At 57.4% G+C, this 26,363-nt stretch overlaps 1 protein-coding gene across 1 annotated transcript; it reads right to left on the bottom strand.

The window, feature by feature from the left end:
* Positions 1-279: 279 nt before the first annotated feature.
* Positions 280-24,707, bottom strand: LAPTM5 (lysosomal protein transmembrane 5). Its single transcript, XM_008534465.2, has 8 exons — positions 24,098-24,707; positions 9,323-9,416; positions 8,609-8,685; positions 6,924-7,055; positions 6,098-6,220; positions 4,828-4,923; positions 2,910-3,002; positions 280-1,682 (listed from the first exon to the last, which is right to left on the bottom strand). The coding sequence occupies exons 1-8, from the start codon at positions 24,176-24,178 to the stop codon at positions 1,593-1,595; spliced, it is 786 nt and encodes a 261-aa protein (XP_008532687.1). The 5' UTR covers positions 24,179-24,707; the 3' UTR covers positions 280-1,592.
* Between the last annotated feature and the right edge of the window lie 1,656 nt (positions 24,708-26,363).

Genomic DNA, 26,363 nt, shown 5'->3' with positions numbered 1-26,363 from the left:
CTGGCCCATTGCCATCCCCCCCAGTGCCCAGTGTGGGACCAAGTGAGCAGAGTTCACCTGTCCCCTGTGCCCTGGGAGACATCGGGGTGCTTACGTGGCCCGTGATTCGTGGTCAGAAATAGTGCCAGGTCATGACACTCTCTAGCCAGACATGGCCCCTTTGAGTTTCTGGACTGGACGGACAGGGGTGTGTGTATGTGTGTGTGTTTGTGTGTGTCGGGGTGATGGTTGGGGCCCCAGCCCCGCCTGCACCACCTTGTAGGGACCACATCAGCCAGAGAGAAGCATGTTGCTGCTTTATTGAAAATTCTTCCCCGTCGCACACAAAGCAATTACACAAGGGGGTGCCGGTGGGGAGCCCCTAGCACAGCCCTCTCCCTCCGTACCCCCCACAGACCCCGGAGAACCTGCCTCCGTGGCCCCGTCTCCGCCTGTGGGTCAGCCCCCTGGGGAACCCTGGCCACAGGGAGCAGGCAGAGCAGTGGGTGTTGGGGCTCAAAGCTTCCCCTCCCCCACCACCAGCACGGCCCCCGGGCGGCATCTGCGCCCACTCAGGGTTTGCCTGTTTTGACTGAACTGACCTGTGGATTTAGTCCAACAAACGAATTTGCCTGATTTCAGGGCTGAATTTCTGCTTGACCACAGGCATCGGGCAGAACTGAGGCCCCTCCACCGAGTCGGCGGCAGACCGGCTGGCCTGAGGGATGGCCTGACTGCTCCTTACCAGGGGTGAGCGTGGCGAGGAGAGCCCACTGCCGTGTGCCCACACTGACCACGTGCGAGTGATGGTTGATCATGACCACTCGTTAGCAAAGCAGTTGTGTATTCGAAGGGACTGTTTGATGATTGAAACAATTATTATTTCCCGGAACTAGACATTGAATGCCAGTTTGGCAACAGTGTGACTGAATCCTCATTTGAATTAACAATGATTCAGCCCCTTAGAAGGGATGGATTGACCAGAGTGGGCAGCTGGTTTTCGGATTAGATTGAATTGTATGGTTTGGGGATTAATTTGATTTTTTTTTTTATTATTGAACTTTATCACTATTCTATATTGACTGATGGGTGCTGACTCGATCAGTGTTTAAAGCAAGCCATTTCAAGAAATCGGATATATGTTTCCGGTAGGAGAACTCACTGCTGATTACTTGGCTAAACTGCTCTGTGAACAGGCAACTATTTATAAACCAGCGCAACAGACTGTTGCTGTTGGACCGGATTACTTTACTGAACTGACAAGTGTGTCTGGTTTGTCAGCCACTTGGTTAAACTGGTCAAGTGGGGGTTGTTTAACCAAATTCCCTGAGTTTAGGATGACCAATTCTTTAAACAAATGTCAGAGCTGCTCAAAATAAGCTGAGTGTGGGACTGAATTTTTGAGACCCAAGGAGTCATTCAGCCGAAAGGGTTGACCCAATGGCGAGCATCTCCCAGGTCCCGCAGGAAAAGCAGGCCAGCGAGGGGGACACAAGCAGATGGTCCTGAAGTCAGCCGGGCGGTGCACCCAGGCCGCAGGGGCCCCAAAGCAAAGAAGCGGATTGCAAGGCAGCTCCGCCCCTCACAGCGCCAGGGCTGGGACCTGGCGGGCGTCACACTTCTGAGTATGGCGGTGGCGCTGGGTCCCCCTCCGGAGTCTTGCATGGCAGGGCCACAGCTTCCTCGTAAGATGGCAGGACCACCTGGGAGGGACAGAGAGATGAGGGATGAGGATTGGCCAGAAGGAACCACGGTCCCATCCTGGAGCCAAGGGGCTCCAACCCCCACATCTGCCACAATGATGACAACGAGGACGACCAGCACGCATAACACACACATGAGGCAGGTGCAGTTTCTCTTCCTGAAGCAGACGGACTTGCCTCTGCCTGTTCAGCATCAAACCCCTTATTTTGATAACAACATTCTTAGTTCATGTGCTTTCAGGAGAATCGGTCCCATCCATCACATGCAGGGAGTGTACAGGCAACCCTGGGCGTGGCCACTCAAAGTAGAATTTCATCCCCCTGGCTATCATCATTGGTTTGGGGATAAGCTTGTGACCCAAGCTGGTCCAATGAGACATACTCCTGGAACTTTCTTTCTACTGGAGTTGCTGAGAGGGTGGGACGTCAGCCTAGGGATTTTGGCAGCCATTTTGCCACCATGAGGAAAGGGATACCTGAAAATAGAGCCAACACTGAGGAAAGCAGAGTCAAGAGATGGAGAGGATGAGATCACGTCCAGATGTCAGGACTCAGCCAGGCCCAAGCCAGACCCACTCGGACTTTCAAGTTCTGTGAGCTCATAAGTTCCCTTTTTTTACTTAAGTCAGATTGAGTTGGGTTTCTGCTACTTGCAACCAAAAAGGTCTTGACTAATACAATCCCCATTTTACAGATGAGGAAAGTGAGCCAGTAGTCATTTAAACAGGCTGCACTTTCCCCTCACTTCTCCAATCAGCTGCTCCTCGGAGCCCCTCATCCCTGTCTGGAAGGCCCCTTCCCCTTTCCCAGATAACCTGTACCAATTGAAAGTCTAAGACTTGCTCAAGTGTCACCTCCTCCAGGAAGCCTTCCCTGACACCCCAGATGAGGCCAGGTGCCTCCCTGTGCTTCCATGGTCCCCGTGCTTCACCCTGAGTTGTAAGTGGGGCTCTGTGTCTGGATTCTCTCTGGACTATACGCTCCTGTAGGAGGGGCAGCATCTCAGTTTTCTCTGCACGCCCAGGGGTGGGTATGAGGCCAACCAAGAGAGAGGCAGAAAATGTTGAATGTGTGACTAGAATCCTAGACTATCCGAGCTGGAAGAGATCTTCTCATTTCTTCCGATCCACCCCTCCTCTCACAAGTGGGGAAACTGAGGCCCAGCAAGAGAAAGAGACTTGCCCCAAAGGACACAGTGAGTGGGACCCGCCCCCCAGCCAGGCTCACCTTCTGGGGCGTCTTGGAGCTGCTCCTCTCCTCGGTCGAATTCGTGCACTTGATGAATCTGTAGCATCGCCACACACACTTGAACATGTACACCTGGAAGGAGGCCCGGGTCAGGCTATGCTCTGTGCCCCCCGTCCTCACCGCCCCAGGGGGCCTGGGACCAATGCCAGGCGCCTCCTGGGGGCCCCAGCTCACCCAAGAAGGCAGCGGCCAGCTGCTGCTACTCAGCCTCCTATTCTGGTTGGGGGGCGCCCCACCTGCCGGTCCCAGGTCCAGCCAGTGTCTCCCTTCTCACTGCCCCACACACTGCAGGGAGGGACTTTCTGGAGGCTTCTGGGCCACCCTGCAGCCCCCTCTGGCAATAGTCCTGCAGATTCTGCCTCTCCACCCCCCGGGGACTGGAAGCTCACTACCCGCCGAAATGGCCCCACCCATCCTGAGACAGAGCTGACGGCGGGAGAGGCTTTCTTCAAAATTGCTCAGGAAATGTTGTTTCTTAAAGCAGATCACGTATGCAGTGCATGGAGCAGTGTCCCATCTTCAGAAACCCAGAAAAATTGCACGTACAGATGTCTGTGCGTGTCAGATGGCGGAGGCAGCTGCTCTCTCCTAGCAGGTGGTGTAGGAGCTGGGCGAGGACTCCCAAGGTGGGAGTGAAGTCCCCAGGGGCGCAGCAACCAACAGTTCTCGCTCTGCCCCCGAACTACCTCCTGAGGAAGGAGAGCAGGTCCTGTCATCTGGAAAATCCCTGGTTTTCCCCAGGTTCCCCACGTTGCCCCCGCCGGCCTTCAGGAAGGTTCTGATGGCACACCACGCACTTGGGACGGGTCGGTTCTTGGAGGGCAGCGTGAGAGGCGTGAAGCTGTTTCCAGGTTGGCATCAGGCGAGGGCCGCGACCGCTCCCAGAAAGAAGCGGGTGATGCCTGGTGGCAGCCGCCCATGCAGAAAGGCAGAGGACGCGCACCCGGAGGTCGCGGAGCTGGGCTCAGAGTGAGGGGACGGTGGGCTTCTTGTCTTCTTTCTGCCCGTCGGTAGTTTCCAAATTTCTACAGGGTCGTTTGTCAATTTCACAGTCAGAAAAGAACACTTTTTAAAAGCCCTTCATTCTGTTGAGGCGACATCAGCCTCCCCGTGGCTTCAGGCTGCAGGTCACGGCTGTGGCGTCTAGAGTCCCCATGAGAGCCCTTCGGGTGGGTATCTGGAGACGGCGATCCTGTCCCCCCGAGTCATCTCTTTTCCAAGCTGAATTGTTCTGGTTTCCTTAACTCCCTCAGACGGCCGAGTTTTCTGGCCTCTTCATCCTCCAGGTTGTGCTGTGCTGCTATTAACACACTCCAGTGTGTCACCATCTCTCTAGGAACTGGGACCTGAAACTGGACTCTACCCTCTGGGCCTACCACCCCAGAGAAAAAACCATTCTCCTCCCTCCTTCTTATCACCCAACCTCTAGTAATATGACCTCAGGACCCATCTACATTTTGGTGCCTGAATCACATAAAATTGTGACATGAACAAAGCAAGACTTACTACATCCCTTTCGCAGAGGAGACCCGAGGCCCAGGGAGAAGTGACTTGAAAACCAACCACACAGCTAGTGAGGGGAGAGCTAGGATTCAAACCTGGGTCTTTCTGAATCTGATTCCAGACAGAACAGCTCCTCCTTCCCCTGGATCAGGCCCTCTCTGGGTTACACACTAAGTCCCTGACACCGGAACACAGCTGGTCTTCACAGATCCACTTCCTCTAAATGGGGTGTCCCTGAGGGCCCCACGTGGGGAGGGTGGAGTAAGGAGCCAAGAGCAGGGAGGGGAGCAGCAGAAGATAACACTTCTCTGCCTCCTCACCATCTGGCATGGGTGGGCCTGGGGCAGCACAGCCTCTCCGCCCCTCTCGGAGCCGTGGGGCGGGGACCGCTCACCTTCAGAATGAGGACGGTGATGAAGGCGACGGAGAAGATGACCATCATCTTGACAAACTGGCTATGAGCCATGCCCTCCTGGCTGGGGAGATAATTCTGCAACAGATTTGGGGGCCACGTCAGTGCCTCTGGCCACAAGGAGCTTGAACAGCGCCCTCACGTTGAGGAATAACAAGCCGCTCACCACGTACGCGGGAACGTGGGTGGCATGGCCATAATCGCACCTGAACCCCTGCAACAGCCCCGGGAGGCAGGTGCCACCTACCATCAGCCCCATCTGACAGGTGAGCAAATCAGGGAAGCAGATGCAGTGGAAGCCCGCCCAGACAGCCTCACCTGGCTGGTGCACCCATCCCCCAGTTGGCGGTGAGCACGCCTGCACCCTTCCAGAGAGGCTCCTCTTGGGGGCTAGAACCACCTAGTCCTGAAGCACCTGGGAGGCTGCACCCCTCCCCCGGGGGGAGCTCACCACAGAGACTGAGGGATGCAGGCTGCTGCCCTGGGGGTCGACCTCGGCGATGTCTGCAAATCTGTGCACACATCCTTCCACCCTCCTCCCTTCAGAGAGTAGAGCTCATTGCCCACTCTTGAGCGTGAGCAGACTCAACGCCTCACTTCTCCCAAATGACAGAACATGGCAGAGGTGAGTGCGACCTCCCAGATGAGCCTGGAAAGACCGGCCGTTTGCTCCGTGCTCTCTCGGCTACTCCCTCAGGGAAGCCAGCAGCCGCGACACGAGGACGCTCAAGCTGCCTTTTTAAAGGTTCGCATGGTGAGGAACTGAGGCAGCACCATGCCAGCGAGCTCCCTTGGGAGTGGATCCCGCAGACCTAGTCAAGCCCTCGGCGTCCGCAGCTCCATCCAGATCTCGGGAGAGACCCTGAGTCTGAACAAGCCAGCTAAGCCCCTGTCAAACCCCCAATCCTCAAAAACTGTGCGAGAGGACAATCATTTATTCATTAGACTGAAATAAACAACGAACACTATTTCCGCGGTGCCATTCACACTGCAGGGCTCTGTCTGTGCTCAGGCGGGGCTGCTCCTGAAGCCACATGTCCACCTGGCTTCTTCCCTTTGTCTAACCTGCCTCCCTCCCTCCTCTCAAGTTTCTTCCTGAGAGCTGTCTCTCCATAAACAACTCACACAAGAATCCTCCTCCCAGGCTCCACTTCTAGGGAACCCAGCCTAGGCACGGAGGCACAGAGAGCGGAAGCAACTTGCTCGAGGCCACACAGCCAGGGATGGGAGCGGACCGCCGGCCCAGACTCACCATGTGGTTCATGGACTTGAAGTTGAGATAGGTGGGCACTTCCATGTAGGAGCTGCAGAGGGTCAGGATGCTCAGGCAGAAGTCCAGCAGCTTCAGGGTCATCAGTGGGACCTTGGAGGGGCCCTTTAGAGGGCAGAAACGAGGACGAAGGAGACAGATCAGCAATGAAGCCCCAACCCAGAGGCCCTGGTACCTGGGGCACACGGTGGGCTCTCAACTTGAGAGACTGTCTCAGCCAGAGACGTCGGCAACTCTCTAGCCCACCGTATCCAGAGAGAAACAGACTCCTGGACGTTCACACCAAGGGCTGGTGGCAGACCAAGGACTAGAACCAGGGTCCCCTGGCTCCCAGCCCTGGATCCTTCTGCAACACAGCACCTCAGCCTCTTGGAGGACCATTGTCAGGGGAAGTGTGAACAGTAACTTTTGGGGAGCTGCATCAGTGATGGGCGCCAGCCATCGCCCACATTCCCACTGCAGACGCTCGTCACTGCTTTAATCATCTTTATCTCCCTTCCCTCAGCTTGGTTACAAAGGAGGGGCAAAGCAGGGGCTGGGGACTGACCAGGGCCTGTGTCCTTTCCTCTGGGGTAAATTCACATGGGGTTGGCATCTGTCGAGGGTGTCCCACGAGCTGGGCACCCTACGTGCATCTCATCTTTAATGCTCCTGAGATGCGATCATAGACACATCTCACAGAGGAAGAAACGTGGCGTGATGTGGAGGGACTCAGGGACTTGCTGAAGGTCACCAAGTAGGGTGGGCCTTGGGAGGCCCCCTCTCCGCTGGCCTGAGCCCCTCCCGCCTCCCCAGGCTGGGTACTCACGGCCCGGCTGCTGCGGGAGGCGAACTTGAGGTAGGCAGGCAGCTCAATGTAGGAGCCCAGCAGGGTGAGCAGGCACAGGAGGAAGTCCATGATTTGGAGGGACAGGAAGGGCAGCAGGTACTTCTCCCGGTTCTGAAAGGCAGGCCCGGCCCCGTTAGGGGGTCCCTTGCACAACAACCCCCCACGCAGCCTGATGTCCCTGTGTGCCCCCTCGCTGGAAGCCCCCTTCCCTCCCAAGTCATCCCCGCTGGGCTCCGCTGAGGTCACCCCTTGCGGATCCACACGCCTTCCTCTGAGGGAGCCTCTGAGGATGGGGAGAAGGTAAGATCCAGGCCCTGAGCGCGAGGAGTCCTGCTGTCGCAGGAGACACAGGGACGGTCCCCATTTATAGAGACAAGTGCTCCAGGGGCTCCAGGAACAGGGTGTGACTTGATTCGCTTTCAAGAACCTAACTAGGAAGGGCCATTTTACAGATGAGAACGGATCAGAGAGGACTTCCTGGAGGCGGGGACACGGGGCAGATCTGGAAAGAAGCAGGAGGGAAAGGGGGAGGGGAATGGAGGCAGAGGGCAGCCTGAGCAAAGGCCTGGAGGCGGGAAGAAGCCTGCGCCGCTTGAACAGCCGGACCTTCCTCCATGCGGGCATCCCCGGGGGTGGTCAGTTGCAGTAAGAGGCCCCACGAGGCCAAGGCCGTAGTGCCCCTCCTTCAACGGAGAACGAGTGACCACTGTGACCGGTATCGATGCGTATGAACCCACAGAGGGGCCCAGTCACAGGAGTGGTTTTGTGGTTTCTCATGTGGTTGTCTAAAATCACTCAGGAGGCGGCCAAAACAGCCCAGCCTGACTCTCAGAGCCGGCAGGGACGCCCGTGTCCCCTTTCCTTGCTGGACCATTTGTGTTTCTGCATAAGGACCCGGGAGCCACCCACACAAGGTGAAGTCATTCCCTGGGGTGCAGGGCTTCCCAGAGGGCGGCGTTAGCTGGGGTGCTGGTGGCATTTCAGGCAAGGTGGAGACATCCCTGCCTGGAGACATCCTGTGAGGACCAGGCCCCTGTCTGCCCAGGCGGCCCTCTTTCTGGGTCCTGCTCCCGAGGCCGTGTGGCAAAGGCCCTGACTTCCCAGGGGGCCGAGGGATGGGCGGGCTCCTCTTTCGCAGGAGGCCAGGCACAGACTGTCTCAAGCTGCTCAGCCGCTCCCCAGTGGACTGAGCTGCACCATCCGCGCTCCCTCTGCTGTGGCTCCTCCCACGGATGGTCAAACCCACTGCTTTCTCCCTCTCCCCGTACCACAAAACGATTCTTCCTCTTTCTTCTAGCAAAATCCCCTGCCTCCATTTGCAGTTTCAAAGGATGTGGGTCCCCAGCTAGTTCTCTCCAAAGTGTCCGTGATCCGCGACGGCCCACCGTGCAGCCCCCTCTCCCCACCCCTGGGAGGGACATTTTAACAGGGAACCGAGGCCTCTGGCCCAAGGAGTCAGGTGTGGCCACGAGGCACTGCAAAAGGTGAGCATGGAGATCTCTAGGGTGCAGGTGAGGCTTCCCAAAATACCCGCCTCCTGCCCCCTCAGCAGCCAGCACTGCCCACCGAGCAGGAGGGAATTTGGGGCATGAGGGCAGCTGGGCCTCCTTCCCCGCCCCCCCCACGTCCTGGCCCCCTTCTCCCTCCCCCAGCCAGGCCCTTACCTTGACCACACCGATCAGCAGGCTCAAGCTGATGACAAAGAGCATGATGATGAGCAGGAAGCTGGAGGTCAGGTCGGCTGAAAGGCAAAGGAGAGCAGTGAGGACCAGAGGTGCCCCGGTACCCCCACCCGGGCTCCGGGGACCACACTTTGGGAACCACCCGTGCGGGGGCCAGGACAGCAAACAAGAAGGCCTGGGCCCCACTCCCTGCAGTTCTCAGCCTTGATGGGCCACAAAGGCAGCAGACAAGATCTTGGGTAACACAGGATTGTGCAACAGAGGGTGCCAGGGGGCAGGCGGGCCGGGGTCTGCGTTAGCCAGGCTGAGGTCCAGGAAGGCCTCTGAGGAGTGGCCTGTGAGCTGAGTGACCAGGAGGCCAAGCAGGGGACCCGAGCCAGGGCCGATCGTGGTGCGGTCAGCGCAGCCAGATCGTGGGGGACAGGGGGCCTGGAGAGAGAGCCGAATGTGGCTGATCCCGCCGTGAGGAGTTTCTATCTCGTCCTGGCGTGGGCAGAAGCTGGGACCGGGGTGGGCGGGGGGTCCGCTCTCACCTTTCTAACCTGGTGAGGTTGGCAAAGCTCCTCATCCTACCTGCTCTCTCTCCTGGAGCCCCACGTGGGGCCAAGTGGAAGGTCCCATTTGCAGCTGAAGGATCTGAGGCGTCTAATCCAGCCCCGCCCCCCGCCAGCCCTGCCGAGGCACCCCCTCACCCACCGATCCTGAGGTAGCCCGTCTGCGAGAGCTTGCAGGAGGCCTTGCCGTGGGCCACCTCCACCGAGTGCTCGATGAACAGCAACACGCTCATGATCTGGGGGCAGAATGGAGCGTCCGTCAGCCAGGGCCTGCACAGCTCCACCACCGGCCCTCCCACCCCGCTGGTATGCATCAGGGGCCTGTTTGGGCACGGGGCGGGGGGGGCGGTCCTGGAGGAGATGCAGGAGTGGAGCATACTGGATAAGTGTGGCCTGTACGGATAGACAGCTCAGCCTGGTTCTTCCTCTTCCCAGCTGTGTGAGCTTGGGCAAGTTACTTGACCTCTCGGTGCCTCAGTTTCCCCCTCTGTAAAGTGAAGATAATCTAGAAGCTACTTTAGGAGGCTATCATAAAGAGTAAAGGACAACTTCCCGGAAGGGCATTAGGACTATGTCCACATCTCAGTAAAGCAGTAAATGTGACTACCGAGATCAGGCTCGAGGAGAAGACGGGGCGGGACTGCACCCCCTTTCATAACGACAGGCTCAGGGCATCGTGGGACCTCAGTTGCAGCATCTGAGCATCATAGGGCTTCAAGTTCTTGGAATCATCAGCACAGGCCTGGGAGCATCTGACCCAGGACTCCCTGGGGTGCCCTGTCAACCCCATCCTCCAGCCCCCTCAATTTCCCCATCTGCAAAGCAAGGATGGTAATAACACCTGCCTCATAGGGTCGTAGAGGGGCAGATGGGACATAATCCACCTAAAGCACCTGGCAGATAGTAAGCACTCAATCCATGCTCACTGTTATTATCACTGTTACCCCACTGGACTGTAGGGTCCAGGCAGGAAAGGCCTGTGTGTCTCTTGTTCACTGCCCTAGCTATTGTATTTGGTGGATGGATGGATGGATGATGGATGGATGGATGGATGGATGGATAGACGGATGGGTGGGCAGATGGATGTATGGATGGATAGACAGATGTATGGATAGATGATGGATGGACAGATGGATGGATGGGCGGATGGATGGATGGATGATGGATAGGTGGATGGATGGATGGATGAATGAACCCCATCCCCTCAGGGGACCCTTGCTAGGAATGATGGAGAAGGGCAAATCTGACAGGCCTGAGTATTGGGGTGGCCTTGGCAACAGCTGAAGGCCAGCCACAAATCTGCAGTTGGAAAGGACCTTGGAGGTCCCCTTGCCATGCCCTCCACCTTCCAATGCAGGAATTCTGTGCTATGCAACCTCCACCTCAATGCTCCCAGCCATGGGGAACTCACAGTCTTCACGTGCCCATGTCCTTGCGGCACACCTTCTTCTCTTCACCCACCACACACACACACAATTCTCCAGGTACCATTCGCCCACACTGAGAACAACAAGACTATCTCCTTCCTCATAGCATGTGCCCTACCTCTATTAATATGGCCTAAGTTTACACTGGCTTTCTAGGCAGCCCTGCTCTGGTAACTCATGCCCAGGTGACAGGCAACCAGACATCCACCATCTGTTTCCCCCTTGCTGACTGCGTGGGTTTTTTTAACTTAGACTCAGGTCTCAGTCTGTCTTCCTGCCATGTTATATCCTGTGCAGGGTGTGCAGAAAGGGACAGTACGGAAGAGTGATGAGGAGCTGGGCTCCAGAACCAGACAGAGAGGGACTTGAATCCAGGTCACTATGTGACCTTGGACAAGTCACTTCACTTCTCAATAGACTCATCTGGAAAATGGCACTCTCTGGATTTCATAAGGAAGACACTGCATGGTATTTGCAGAGCACCAAGCGTGTGCCCGGCAGTGGGTGCTCACAGACACAGTCTGCTGTTGGCTGGTGTGAGCTCACAAGGGGGCCAAGCAGGACTAGGAGCAGGGGCCAGGGGCTGACTGAGAGCTTGCTCTAGCTGCCCCCACCCCAGGTGCAGGGTGAACACAAAGGGCTTCACTTCTCCAGAAAGATCAAGAGGAGGCGAGAGCGGAAGGCGGGTGGGGGGCTGGCGCTGCGGCTGGCGCCCACAGGAAGCAGCCCTGAGGGAGAGAAGAAACTTTGCCGGGCCCTTCCCCTCCCAGCTTCACCCCGAATGAGCGAAAGAGAAAGGATGCAGGTGACATTCAATCCAGGCCAGAACAGGACACCCTGTGAGATGGTGAGCTCCCCGTCCCTGGGGGTGTGCAAGCACACCACAGATGGGTCACAGCTGAGCTTAGAAAGGCACACGAGCACCTGCCAGGGTGGCACAAGAAGACTTTTAAAGTCCTAAGAATCCAGGATTGTCTGAGATCTGGAAGAAAGCTCAGAATCAGACAATCCCAACCTCCGATTGCTAGAAAGAGCCTCCATCTACTTATTTTGCAAGCTCCTTCTGCTTGTTTTATGAGCTCAGAGAGGTTAGGTGGCTTGCCCAGGGACACACAGAAAGTCGGGGACAGAGTGGAGATTGGAGTCTATGCCTCCCGGTGCTGTCCTGATTCCTTCCCATGCACCCCGCCCCCGAGACAACTCAGAACCCCTGCAGGCCCCAACCCCAGGGGGCTCGGATGTCTTGGTCACGCCCCTGTGTCAGCGAAACCTTCTGAATACGCTCTTCCGTATTTCTTTATTTCCAAATCACATGCATGTGCTACAGTCTTGGTTTACCATGAACATCCCACGAAACATACACACACACATCCGGACATTAATCAAGAATATGATCGAAAAGTTTAGAAATTCTAATATTTATTGCCATCCTGAGCCCCCAGCGGTCCCTTGGGCGTCACCCCACTGTAGAGACCACTGTCACCCACAGCCCCCAGCTCCTCCATTCTGGCACTAACCGTCTCTCACGGCCCTGCCATCACGCCTGCAATCTCACCATTAGCATCCCAACCACAGCTCTCCAGGAACTGCTCCTAAACGTGCTGTGGCCCCAGGAAGGAGAAGGAAGGGAAGGGACGTCCGTACAGCCCGAGTCCATGCCAGGGGCGCCCCCGCACCGTCCCAATGATCCTCCTGCAACCCAGCTAAGGGTCTGCTCTCACTACCCCCTCCCTCATCTCACAGATGAGGAAAGCGAGGCACAGAGAGGCCCAAGGCCTCCCAGCTGGTCATTTGTAGGCCTGGGATTCAAACCCAGGCCAATGGGCCCTCGATCTGATTCTCTTCCCCGACACTGTCCTCCCAGGGTCTCCCAGCCTCCTGGCTTGGCCTGAGGCCCACTCTCCTTCCCCACTCGCACGCACGTGGGCGCCGTCTCCTCTTCGCTCTGCAGCCTCCCTCTCTCCCTCCCTCCCCTGTGCCGGCAGCAGCGGTGACATCAGAAGCAGCTCAACTTTTGTAAAAACCACCTGTGTTTAAGAACAGGCCCCCCCCCCCCCCCCCCGCCTTCACCCCATTTCGCCTTCTACACGGTCCTGCAGTGGGGCAGGAGATGATTCTGCCCCATTTGCCGGATGAGAACCCGGAGGCTCAGAGAAGGCAGGGAGCAGCCCCAGGTCACAGTCTGAGGCAACCCCAGGGCCTGACTCGGACCCTCCGCTGGACCCTAACCTTCCACAGAAGACCCCCGTCCCGGATCCAGGAGAAGGAGAGGCGGCTGGGCTCCCTAGAGATGAGATGGAGAGGAACTGACCGTTACCGAGCGCCTGCTGTGCGCTCAGATCTGCACAGACAGGCCCGCACCACAGCTTCCCAAAACCCCCAAGAGAGGCAACCTTCTCCCCACGTGACAGGAGAGGAAGCCGAGCGAGGCTCAGAGAGAACTCCTGTGCCCTGCGGCACGTGGCCTGGCTGGATCCGAACCCTGAGGCCTGTTCTCCCGGACTCCAGGGCTGAGGGGCTGCCCTGGGGCCCAGCCCCGGTCTCTCCAATCCTCAGCCCTGGACACCAGGAGCTCTGGGGACGGCAGCTGGGGCCTGGGGGGCCTCCCCCACTGCCTCGCCGCTGGCTGACCCTGGCCTGGTCCTGGCTTTTCCCTGGCCTCAGTTTCCCCCTCCAGTCAATGCACAGAGTCACCCCATCTATACTCAGTCCCACGGGGATGATTAGACACGGGAGAAGCAGGGAACAGGACTCCTGCCAACTGTGGCGTGTCACCCGGGCTGCCCGCGTCTCCTACCCCAGAGTCCATGCTGCTCACCCGGAGGCCCTCCCTGTCCTCAGCCAAGAGCCCTCTGTAGCTCCTGGAAAGTCCCTCTTACCTACAATGTATGCCAGGGAGACCCAGAAACCCCAGAGTCCAGATACCCAGGACGCCTGGCCCTCACCTCCCCCTCGTGACCCTGGTATTCACCTAGACACGGCGCGACCCCTCCCCACGATCTGGGGGCCTGGCGGGGCTGGACAGGAACGGGGCCGCTCCCCCCAGACGCCCGGCTGGACGGCGTTCACTCACCACCTGCATCTCCCACAGAGCATCTTCGCACGTTCTGTCCTTAATCCCGCGCTGGGGAGACCAGGCTGTTAAGAGCCAGGGAGCTGGGGTCAGATGGTCCTGGCCCCACAGAGCTCTGTGCCCTCGAGCCAGGCAGTCATCTCTCTGAGCCTCGGTCTCCTCGTGCGGGAAATGAGGATAATAACCAGACCCGCCTCGTGGGCTGCTGTGAGGTCAAGTGGCACGAGAGCAGGGAGCCAGGCTAACAGCAAGCGCTCCATAAATAGCGCTGTGGCAGCGTTCGTGAATCTGTGTGGAGATTCATTCGCTGCCTGGATTGTTCATCCGGCAAACACTCTCTAAGCACAAACCGCCCCTATGCCCTGTCTGGATAGGCCCCTGGCCTGCAGGTGTCACAGTCCCCCAGGGAACCTGATGGGTGACAATGTGTTCAGTGCCGTGATGGGGGACACGCAGGGAGCTTAGAGGAATCCCCAATGTCTAGGAGACTCAGGGAGGGTTTCACAAGTGGGAAATGCTTGCGTGCAGCTTTGAAGGATAAGCAGGAGTTTTCCAACAGAGAAAAGAGAAAACTCTTCCAGGAAGAGGGGACGTCACGTGCAAAGGCCCGGAGGCTGGCAGTGCAGATCCAGGGAAACTCGGGGACAGGAATACCTCTTCTCTGAGAGAGGGCATGTTACCAATGGGGAACTGAGGCCCAGAGAGAGGCAGGGACCAGCTCAAGGTCACACAGCAAGGCTGCTGCAGAGCCAGAATCAGCCTCAGTCCTCCTGACACCAAGGTCTCAGGCCATGTGACCCCATCAGTCCTGGCCATGGTCAGCCTGCCCACTGCCTCCCCAGCTTTCCATTCTCCTTTTGTGCCTCTTCTCTCCGCTCCCCCCTGGTCTCAGTTCCCATTCCCATCCCCATCCTGCCCCTTCTTTCACAATAACGAATACGACTTCCCTAAGCTGAGCAGACGGGGAAGTGGCCAGGAGGCCAGGGGAGTTTCTACCTGTTTTCCTGGTGGCTCCGAGGAGCAGCCAATGGCTCAAGCTGAAATACAGGGGGCAGTGGCTGTCCTGGAGAGGGAAAACCTGGGAGGACGGGGGTCCTGGGGGCACCACTGCATACGGCCCAGGCCAGCACGGCGGTGATGCCACAGCTGGCTGGAGTGGAGGACATGTGCTGACAGCAGTGACTGTGGTGGGAAGCGGGACTGGCTTTCACATCACTGGGTCTGGCGTGGTGGTGACAGTTACGATCATGCGTGCAGTGATAACAGAGGATGTGGATGCGGCAGGCGGGTGGTGAGGGAGGTGACACCAGCAGGCATGCTGGGAAGTGGTAATTAACTGCAATGATCATATGGCCACGATGCTGCTGCTGATGTTGGTGATGGTGGTGACATCACCGTATGAAGATGGTGATGAAGATCGGGGAGATGCTGATGGTGACACCAGACCCCCCCATTCTGGGGTTCAAACACCAGTTCCCCACCCAGGAAGCTGGGACCACTCTCTCAGAACTCCTGGGGGCTCCTAGGAGCTCAAGACCCACCCTCTCAGAAGCAGGCAGGCAGAGATCCCCCCCACCAAGACTTCAGGGGGTAAAATCTGCGAAGAGACCCAACCCTCAGCAAGCACCTGCACTGCACCAGCTGACTGGCGCGCACTTTCCCACCCGTTAACTTGGTCTGCTCCTCCTGACAGGTTGGCGAGGTCAGGACTGTTCCCCCACTTAGATATGAGGAGAGCAGGGGCCTGGGCGTGACTTGGCTGAGGTTGCACAAGGAGCCAGGCCCGGGCTTGTCCCTAACAGATAACGCAGTTTGCAGAATGGGTCCCAAGTGCACAGCCTTCCTGTCCCCCTCCCCTCTCAGGGCTGCTCGCCCTCACCCCGTGTCCTGCCACCCAGGGGCTCCTGCACACTTAGGCCATTATTATTATTGTTATTATTATCACTGTCTCCCTGGAGCTCAGTCCCGGAAACCCCTCCGGCCCGCCTGTGCTCCTTGGGCCCCTGCGGCTGTCTGGGATGAGGACGGGCCGGAGAACCAGATGCGTCAGCATCAAGAGGAAGCGCCCTCCCCCACCCCCACCTCCTGCTTCCTGTCTGACTTATCAGGGGGCCACCGGGTGGGGGCCCTTATCCCCACAGAGCTATCTGCCCAACCACCTCCCCAGCCAGCCCCGATCCCACTGCCAGGCCCCGTCCCCGAGCCCCAGCCATGCTCCCTCCCCTCCCCGAGAGCCTGCTTCTCCCCAGGCTGCTGCTCTGCTGTCCCTTCTCCCTTCCCCATGCCCTCGGGCTCCTAACTGTCCCCTCCGCCTGGCCACTTTACTCCTCTGTGCCTCAGTTTCCTTGTCCGTAGAACAGAGAGAAGGACCCACCCACCAGGAGGGCAGCTTCGAGGAGGAGCTGAAGGGACGGGGTAGCTCCTGAAGATGAAGATGCAGAAAGATGAACCAACCAGAAGTGCTTGTGTGGGGACCCCAAACTGCAGGTGCCCTGGCCACGGCCCCTCGATTTGTGACAGCCTCCAAGCCGAAACAACCCTAATGTCCTCTCGCAGCAGGACAGGCAAATACGGTGTGACATGCAGCCAAACACGACGCAGCAAGGGGACAGTGAGCTGGCCACACAGAGCAACACGGATGAAGCTCACAAACGTAACGTTGAGAGAAAGAAGCCAGATGCAAAAGGGCATGCTGGGCGTGACCTCACCCCTCTGTTGTTCCAGAACCACCTGTGCTGGACAAGGCCAGTGGGGCAGGATCCAGGGGCCTCGGGTGCTGGTCCTGCCCTATGTCTTAATCTGCGTGGAGATTACACGGCTGTGTTCACTCCATAACCATTCAAGATGTGCACTTATGATATGTGAGTTATACAGCAATAAACGTTCACAAAACTCAGATAAAAGAGATTGGCCGGCACCCGCTATGTGTCAGACCCTGGGGACTACAAAGATGAGTGAGGCCGGGCCAAGCCCTGGGTGAGCGTCCGGGCCAGAGGACACAATCCACAGGGTCCCAGCAGTTGGGGTGGGGAACCGTCCTGGAACGGGGCCACTGGGAACTCAGGGTCCAGGAGCACGGGGCTCCAGAAAGTCTTCTGAGAGGCGGGAAGTCTTAAAGAAGATTTCTCCCAAAGGGCAGTGGGAAAGGTGTTCCAGGCCGAGGGAACAGCATGAGAAAAAGCAAAAGTGGAGGAGACGCATTCAGGGAACTGCAAGAGGTTTCTCTTGTGAATTGTGACCTCGGGTCATCTGTGCTGGGCACACAATGAGCCCCGAGGAAATGGTAGCCACCATGCAGCTGGGCTGGTGGAGGGATGGAGGAGAAATCAGGAAAGACATGGTTTTACAGGGGTGGTGCCTGGGGGGCTGGCAGAGACGGGACAAGGAATGCTCCAGGCAGAAGGGACAGATGGCGTACAGGCCAGGAGCCCACAGAGAGCGCAGAGAGCTCCTCAAAGTTACCACCCTGCAGCGTAGGAAGGGGAGCACTGCGTGGGGAGCAGCCAGCTTGGGCCTCCTCTGCCTTTGCCTGCGTGTGGCAGCCTGGCCAGGCCCTCCCTGCCACCCTCTGCCCTCTGCCCTTCCAGACCAGCCCCTATGGAAGAAGGCAGAATGGCGAGGCTTCCCCCGCGGGGGCAGGCGCCAAAGGGGAAATTCCTGGCCCAGCAAATCCCAGCGGCCTCTGCCATTCTTGCGGAGTAGGGGGGGTCATCAAGTCTCCCTTTAGGGGCCGAATCTGGGGTCTCAGAGTCAGCCTCTGGGCTCGGCCCAAGCCCCCCCACCATCCTCCACTTCCTGAGTATCTGGGGAAGCACTGTGCATCCCGCAAACTGCCCCCATCAACCATCACTTCCCTATTAACCTTTGGAGCAGAGGCCCCCACGTGAGAGTAAGCAGCGCTGTTCCTCCTGAGGCTTCAGGAGAGGCCGGGCCCCCAGCCAACACGCCCATCCCTTCACCCGCACCCCTGCCTCGTGAGGCAGGCTGTTAACATTCTCATTTTCTCCCCATTTCTCAGGTGAAATCGAGACTGCGTCTGTACATGCGGGCTCCGTGTTTCTAAGAACAGGGCTTCCCGGATATTACAGCTGACCCCCACCCCAGCGTGGCCCTTCCCCAGTCACGGTCTGCAGCTGCGGGGCCCCGGGCCAGCGGGCCACCTGGGCTATTGTTCTTTAGCACAGGCGGCAAGGTTGCTCAGGCTCGCTGAGCCTCAGTTTCCTCTTCTGTCAAGCAGGGGCTCCAGTGGAGGCTGCCATTTGTGGGGTGCTTACTAGCTGCCAGGTGCATCTCCCACCTGGTTTCCTTCAAGTCTCCTGCAGGTCAGGCTCATTGACTCCCATTTGACAGAGGAGGAAACTGAGGCTGGGGGAGAAGGGGAGGTACCTTGGCCTGGGGTGCTGGGCCCCAGAGCAGGGCCGAGGACTCGAAGGGCAGGGAGCCAGCGCCCTTGCCCTGCACAGCTCTTTGCTCAGCTTCCTGCCCCATCGGGGGTTCTGTGCCATCCCCTCCCCGTTCCCGCAGCAGGGTGGGGTCCCCTGGGAGAACAATGCAGGCCTCACAGTGAGCTCAGAGTAAAGTCCTGGTTCCAGGCCGCTGCCCTGGGCTCAAAATAAAAACCTAACTTCCTGGGGGGCTCAGGCCCACCCTGCCTCTGCCCTCCAGCCACGAGGCCCCATCTGAGCACGGCCCCAGCCCCTCCAATCAAGGTGGCCCCCAACAACGGGGACCACCACCCACCTCCCAGTGCCAGAAGCCCCTTCCTTCCTTTCTCTTGGGCCTGAGAACAAAGATGCAGGGAGGGGATGAGGTCCAGCCTGTGGTCCGGCTTGTCCTGGCACACCTGACATGGACGACTGACCACCGTCGCTCGGCCCACCAGGCCTGGGACAGCAGAGCCCAACCTCGCCCCTAGAAGGCTCTCATGCCACCCCCATCAGCCCGGGGGTGCTGTGTGGGCCTCAACGTTTTATCAGCTGGTGAGTGGGGCACACACCCCAGAGCTGAGGAGCCCAACTCTGTTCCAACAACGACCCCCACCCTACCCAGCAGCCTCCCTGCCCCTCCAGGAAGAGCACCAGGCAGGCCTCTCTGCGCCACACGGGGGCACCAGGCGTGAAGGTGGAGGCTCTAACAGACTCGCCTCCGGGGCTTTCCCACTGGCAGATGGGGCCTATTTTTAGACCCCAAAGATATGAGCTTTCAAACGGGGAGTGGTCTCTGCGGTCTGCTCCCCCTCTAGGCACTCGCCTGCCACCCCCAACTCCAGTGCGGCCATGTCACCTCAATACCTTGAAACAATCACCCTTGAGACAGGGACCACTGGCGCCATTCAACAGATGGGGAAACTGAGGTCCACCCAGGAAAGGTACCTGCCTGCTCAAGGTCACATCACCAGTGAGTGAAGGAGACAGGCCTGGGATCTTTTCCATCCCAAAGCGGAGCAGTGAGGGGAGTCCCTGGGATCTGAGGAGGACAAATCAGGAGGGCTTCCTGGAGGAGGAAGCTTCCTATGTGCTGGATGATAAAGAAGAAATGAAGACTGAGTGAAGGAAGGGCCTCCCAGACAGACTTGGGCCAGGTAAGGAATTCACTTATTCACTCACTGGCTCAGTCTACACACCTGTGTGCCAGTAGCGGAGGCCTGGAGCAAGCCCCCACCCCACCTCCCTATGTGGCGTGGAGTAAGTCGAGGACCCTCTTGAACCTCTTTTTTCTCATCATTAATAAGAGCATTGAGCCGAGCAGAGATCTGTCCTTTCAGCTATGAAGCCCGTCATCCATCAAAGACGTCATCACAGCTTTTCCTCGGCAGACTGGAACCCCGGGAGGGCAGAGGCCAGGAAGGCGTGGGCCTGCGTCCCAGCCTGGGGCTGGGCGTGTGAAATAAAGACAGGCTGAGGACGTATCTGCATTCTCGAGAGACGCCTTGACGTAACAGAGGCCGCTTTACTGCTTTTCTGTTTCCAGTTTAAAAAGTAGTGCATTGGAGCAACCCAATCAAGGAGCTTTGGCTTAGAAGGCAGAGTACGAAATAAACATCCGTGAGTCCCTGCCAATCAGTCAGTCCCTTCTGTGTGTAATAAAGGAGGAGAGCAGACAAGCCTCCCGTGAGGGATCCCATGTTGCTTACATCGCTCCTCTGCCCTCGAGGAGGCGAGCACAGCTCCCCACCGCTCAGGGGTGGGCTGTGCAGAGTGACTTCCTGCCAAAAGGACCGTGAGGAAGAGAGGGACGTTTCAGGAGAAACCTGGCACACACAACCTCAGCCGGGGCCTCCAGGTCAACATCAAGAGGGACAGGACATGTGGGCTGTGCATACGCCTGATACGATGCCCTGAGTGGGGCACTTCACCCCTGCACTCTCCCTCCCAAACACGTTCCCCGAGTCCAACCACGAGAAAACCAGCAGACGAGCCCTGTCTAAAGAATGTGCCACAGGGGCTGGCCCCGTGGCCGAGCGGTTAAGTTCGCGCGCTCCGCTGCAGGCGGCCCAGTGTTTCGTTGGTTCGAATCCTGGGCGCGGACATGACACTGCTCATCAAACCACGCTGAGGCAGCATCCCACATGCCACAACTAGAAGGACCCACATCGAAGAATATACAACTATGTACCGGGGGGCTTTGGGGAGAAAAAGGAAAAAATAAAATCTTTAAAAAAAAAAAAAAAAAAAAAAAAAAAAGAATGTGCCACAAAACGCATCGCCAGTACTCTCAAAACTACCAAGGTCATCCAAAACACGGAAAGTCTGAGCTACCGTCCCAGCCATGAGGAACGGGAGGCAGGACAACCAAATGTAACGTGGGATCCTGGAACAGAAAAAGGGCATTAGGGAAAGCTGAGGAAATCCAAATAAAGTACAGACCGCGGTTAATAATCATGTATCATCAGCGACTCATGCGTTGTGACAACTGTGTCACGCTAACGTAAGATGTTAACAACAGGAACACCAGGTGTGGGGGAGAAAGGAACTCTGGACTATGTTCGCCATTTTTCTGTAAATCCAAAACCGTCCTAAAATAAAAAGTTTACTTTAAAAAGTACTACGTGCTCCCTGTACCAAATACGGAGAATCCAGAAAAGTCGGACAAGTCAGAGCTTTCACAATCCTGTAACCCAGAGACAGCCACGGCTGGCATCGGCCTCACTTCCTCCTGGCCTTGTTTCGCTGCATCCTGTTGCTCGTAGCTGAAATCACAGAATTGTAAGCTTGTCATCAGATGAGGCGTTTCTATAGGGTTCCAGGCACTTTGGAGTGGAGATGTCAGGGCCAGAGAGGTTTCTGGGCCAAAGGGTCTTCTAGGGGTCCCCACCCACTGCCATTGACTTAGGATGGGCTTTGCATTGCCAGACAGGCCAGGACCAAAGAGGCCACTTTGAGAAAGTTCTCTGACTCCCGTCTGGGTGCAAGTTTGGGTAAGAAAGCACCCTCAACCCAGAAAATCTTCTACCCAAACCCAGTGACATCCTGAGGCAGGCTCTCCAGCCAGAAGCCGAGAACCCAGCTTCCCCCATTGGACGCAGGAGGCTCCTCCCGTAATAACGCCCCTGGTGGCTCAGTAGGCACTGTCTCGGGACATCAAGGGCCCGATTTAACCCTCCCTAGAGGAGCCAAGTCCACAAATAGCTCTCAGTGTGCAGGGCTGTCACCCATGACTGGCTCCAGATGACGGCCAATTTGAGTGATCAACACATCTGGACAGCAGCTTCTCTTTTTCATCCAGATGTTGGAGGCCCTGACAGCACACCTGCCACCCGATTGCTGGGCCCCAGGAAAGCCCCCAGCCCCTGCCCTTTCTGGGAAAGAGCAGAGGTTTCTCCCAGAGGGGGCAGGAGAATGGTCCACCCCGGGAATCAGGCGAGGACGCCAGCCCAGAGATGACTGCCTGGGCCAGGCCTCCAGCTTCCAGGCTTCTCCTCTGTTCTCACACCTTCTCCTGCTCTAGGACATGCCATGGCTCCCATTATAGGCAGTGGTTCTCAACTAGGAGCGATTTTGCTCCCCAGGGGACATTTGGCAATGTTTGGAGGTATTTTTGCTTGTCCCAACGGCTGGGTGCTACTGGCACCTTGTAGGCAGCGGCCAGGGAGGTGGCTACACATCCTACAATGTGTAGTTCGGTCCCCACAGCAAAGAATTCTCCAGCCCGAAGTGCCACTAGTGCAGTATGGTGGGGGTCCAGACTCTTGAGGTTACCTCTCCAAGCCCCACCACCCCCTGCTCCCCAACCTGCAGGCGCCAGGCTGGTCCCTGTAGCGCCCCCTGCACAAGCCACTGTCCTTCAGCCTCCACACCATTGCACATCTCTTCCTCCCCATCCGTACACCCCACGCCTAAACGCTGCCAGGGGCACCACCTCCAAGAAGACTTCCCTGGTCTTGCTCGCACATTCTCCAGCTCTGTGGGCGGGCACTGACGTCACTTAACCACGTACGAGAGAGGGCCTCAGATGGCGCGATCAAGAAGAAACCTCAAGAGTCACCAAGTCGGAGGTTTGCAGGGCAGACCCGGGCCCAGACAGCCTGCAGACCGACTCAGCCACGCCTGCACAAGGCTTTCTTCTCTACCGTGAATCCGTCACCAACATGAAGATATCAGAAGATGTGGCGTGAAAACCTGAGTTTCCTGCTTCTCTGAACAGTGGAGCAGCGCCCACAGCCACCTTCCTTCATGACAACAGTCAGCAGAAAGAGAGCAGTTGCCAGAGGGGACCCAGCGCAGGCTCCCCAGGTGCCTGCAGGTCCACCGGCCCCCCCACTCACTCACATGACCTGTGTGGCCCCTGGAGGCATGGCAGTTTGAGGCCTCTGAGCCAGTCCGTATCCCCCTCACCCCTCATTTTATAAAGGGGAAACTGAGGCCCAAGAGAGAAGCTTGTCTAAGGCCACACAGCCAGTTAGTGGCAGAGCTGGGCCCCCGCTTCCCACAGGGACCACACTGTCCTTCGGAGAACACAGCACAATCTCAGAGCCTGGAGACGCCCTGAGGACTTGTGTGGGGCAGCCAAGCTGCCATTTGCTCGTCTCAGGATCCATCTTGCATTGGCAGGTGCAGCCTCTGAGTGCACCCCCCAAATCAGCGTCCTGGGGTCTGACAGCTTGACTCCAGGTGTGCTGGCAGCAGGCTCCAGGTCTGAGGCGCTACCGATAACAAAGCCCTCAACCACGTGTCAGGCACGGCCTCGTAGGGATCAACTCCCTTGGTCCTCACAACAGCCCCATCAGAGAAGTATTATGATTCTCAAGCCCATTTTTCAGATGAGGAAACTGAGGTTCAGAGAGGATAAGTAAGTGGCCCGAGGCTGCACAGCTAGGAAGTGGCAAGGCCAGAATTTGCACACAGGAGTCTGGATCCAGAGGCTACGCACTGGCCACTGAAGAGCGCCGCCCCTCCGAAGGGAAAGCTGGACTCTTGCCGCAGCCCTGCCCGCTCTGCCTGTGGCAGGAAACAGATGCAGCCAGGTCTGAGCAGTTGACAGTAGCCCACCGCAGCAGGCCGCGTTTAGGCTGAATTTGAGGAAGCCCTTCCAGGCTCATAAGAGAACTGCTAACCACAGGCCCTGAGTCACCCAGGAGGAAGGCGCCTGGGTCAAGGGGAGCTGGGTGTGGCTCGGGGATGTGGGGCGGGGGGATGGATCTGGACAGGACGGAGCAGAGGTCCCAGCCCTCAGCCACTGAGATGGGAGCAGCCTCTGGCCCTGGGGGCTATGACTTGCCCACAGTTGCCTGTGAGTAACAGGAGACGAAGGCTGTGCACCCACACCACCCTCCGAAGGGGAGCTGCAGGCTCCCTCCTCCGCAGGCCGCCCCATGGGAGCTCGGGCGGGCGAGTCACCCCACTTCTGAGCACAAGGCCTCCAGTTTGCTTTGGTGGGGAGAAGGCAGTGGTTGGCCCAAGTGGAAGCTCAGAGGACTCAGCCCTCTCCCTCCCCGCTGGAGGCACAGAAGGGACAGTCCCGCCTCTGTCCCCTGCAGCAGCCCGAGCCCCACGGGAGGAGTGAAAGCTGCGCCTGAGGCCTGACCCCATATCCTGGCAAGATCGCAGCCCACCTTTCTCCCGAGATCCCGGCTCCCGATGCGCTTTCCCAGCTCTGTTCCGTTCGCACCCGGTGCCCTTGTGGCTGCTATTCTGTCCATTTCCCGGAGGCAGAAACTGAGCCTCAGAGCGAACGCGAGTCCCATCCACTCGGGACGAAGACCCCGCTCCCGCCGCTGCTCTGCTCCGGGCCGCTGCAGGCCCCTTCCCCCGTTTGACAGATTGGCCACTGAGGCCCAGAGCGGGGAAAGGATTTGTCCAGGGTCCCACGGAGAGGCGGTGAGCAGCGTGCTCCCGTTGGAGGGGGTTCAGCGGATCAGGGACCCTCTTCCACCCCCTCACACACACACCCCCGTCTCCCTGCGCCTGCCTGCACTCACCACATGGTAGATGGCCAGGGCGGTGGTGGCAATGCGGACGTTGAAGCAGCAGCAGGTCTGGCGGACGCTGCTGGGGGCCATGGTGTTGCCGTCCCCTCCTCCGAGGCACTGAGGGGGAAGGAGCCAGCGCCCGGAGCAGGACAGAAAAGGGGAAGCTGCCGGCTGCTCTCCTCACTTCCTTCCTGCCCCTTCACACAGGCAGAGGCAAGATTGTCACAACTGGGGCGGGGCAGCTGGGAAGGGCCACTGGCCTGCCTCCGAGCACACGCCCAGGAGGGGCTTCCCTGGGGAGTGCAGACCCTGGCGCCGTCAGCACTGTCCATTCGCTGTCCTTCCTGGATGCTTGCTGCCACCCTTGGAAGCAGCAACTGTTACCAGACCCATTTCCAGTTAGAGAAACAGAGGTCCAGAGAGATCAAGACATTCACCCAAGATCACACAGCAGTTAGTGCTGGTGGCAGGATTCAAACTCAGGTCTGCCCCTGCAAGAATAGCTTTGTCTCATATTTCTTGCATGTTCTAAGCATGCTGCTGGATTAATCCTTTAATCCTCACCTCAACCCTTTGAAGAAGATACTATTATTATCCCCATTTTACAGCTGAAGAAACTGGGGCACAGAGAGGGGAAGTGATTTGTTCAAGGTCCCACAGCTAGCCCGTGGAGGAATGAGGACTTGAACCAAGGCTGACTGGTTCTAGAAGCCACCCCCTCAGAGCCAGTGTTCTCTTCCCTCTACTGCCAGCCTCAGAGAGGCATGCTCTTCCTGAGCTCTGTCCAAAGCAGGACAGAAGAATAATTACTAAGCAAATCCATCAACCATGTGTCAGGCCCTGGGCTTGGCTCGTCCCATGGCCGGGTCATTAATGCCTCACAGCATGCTGGGAAACTCTCAGTCAACCTTTGTGGGCCTCAAGGCCCCCTGATGCTCACATGCAATCAGGGATTTTTTCCCCTGATTTTTTTCACTCTTGGGGAAAGTTGGAATTAATAAACCGTGACTATTAAGCAAGGTGCACTGGGATCTATGCTCCCTTCTCAGATGATAAATCATCCATATGGTAATCAAAGAAGAGAACAGGAGACACCTGCAAAATCCCCATGGGAAGTCTGCTCTGTACAGATGCTGAGCTCACTTGCAATGGAGAACACAGCTGAAGTCCTGCCCTCACGTGAGATCTTGGAGTTAGGATTGGCCACTACAGCTGCCCATCATTTCTGCCCCAGGCAAGGTTATAAAAGGGCTCTACGCTCCTCCCCCGTGGCAGGAGTTGCTCTCTTGGACCCACAAAACTAGACTGGTGGACTTAATCAGAACTTTCTCTGTTTGCCAATGAACCAAGGGGGTTCTGCAAGCTTGGGGCTCCTGAGCAACCCAGCCAATCTCTTTCCTCCTTCACTTCCAGGCCTGTTTATTTTTGATCACAGGCCTTGCTGAGACCAGACGTCATGAAAAGGTGGTACAGTGTGGTAGTTCAGTGTTTGGGCTCCAAGGCTCACGGCCTGGGTTCAAATCCTGGCACCTTCTGGCTGGGTCGCCCCACAGCAAGAAAAGTCCACTTTGCCCCAGAGCAGCAGGACCAGAGTGGCTGATGATGAGGAAAGCAGGGGCCAGGAGGGCTCTGAGGCCATGCTGGGGAGTCTGGATTTAACTGTGCTAGGAAGCCATTTGGAAATGTAATCCCACAGTAAATGACAGCCATTAATAACATTCTGATGGGTGAAACCAAAGCCGGAGTGGAGACAGCTTCCAAAGAGGAGGCTGAAACCCACCACTGGCGTGTGAAATCGTTTTCCATGGTGCACGGGTGAACACTTTCCATTTTTATGATGATAAATTCATTTTAATGTGCATTATAAAAACATACATAACTAGCCCATGAATTCTGTGATTTTCCATTTGTGGGAATTATATAAAGTCTCATTTAAAAACATTTAAATAAAAAAGCAATAAGTAGATTTAAAGAAAAATATCAAGGCAGCCACAGGCCAGGAGGCAGACAGATGTGGCAAACGGCCAGAGTGGTGTGGGCACCACCAGTTTGAGAATCCTGGTGAGTGGGAAATCCCACAGTAGCTGTGTGATTTCAGAGAAGGCACTTGATGTCTCTGAGCTATTGTTTCCACATGTGCAAGACAGAGGCAGAGGCTCCACCTTGGTAAACATGAAACGAGGTCACGTGTCAACGTGTCTGTTGGTTTCCTCCCTTCTTGGTCCCACTCAGGCTGCTGGGAGGAGGCAGAGCTGGGATGTGAACCCTGGTCTGC

Source organism: Equus przewalskii, chromosome 2 (assembly GCF_037783145.1).
Source record: "Equus przewalskii isolate Varuska chromosome 2, EquPr2, whole genome shotgun sequence".
Taxonomy (NCBI): domain Eukaryota; kingdom Metazoa; phylum Chordata; class Mammalia; order Perissodactyla; family Equidae; genus Equus; species Equus przewalskii.
This window is presented reverse-complemented; position numbering and strand designations above follow the sequence as displayed.

What these genes read in the sequence shown, in the direction of transcription:
- LAPTM5 (XM_008534465.2), bottom strand. Translation starts at nt 24,178, where the DNA reads ATGGCCCCCAGCAGCGTCCGCCAGACCTGCTGCTGCTTCAACGTCCGC. An exon ending in GACGGGCTACCTCAGGATCG is followed by an intron (nt 8,686 to 9,322) that starts GTGGGTGAGGGG and finishes TTTGCCTTTCAG; the next exon opens with CCGACCTGACCTCCAGCTTC. An exon ending in TGCTGATCGGTGTGGTCAAG is followed by an intron (nt 7,056 to 8,608) that starts GTAAGGGCCTGG and finishes CCTGCCTTTCAG; the next exon opens with AACCGGGAGAAGTACCTGCT.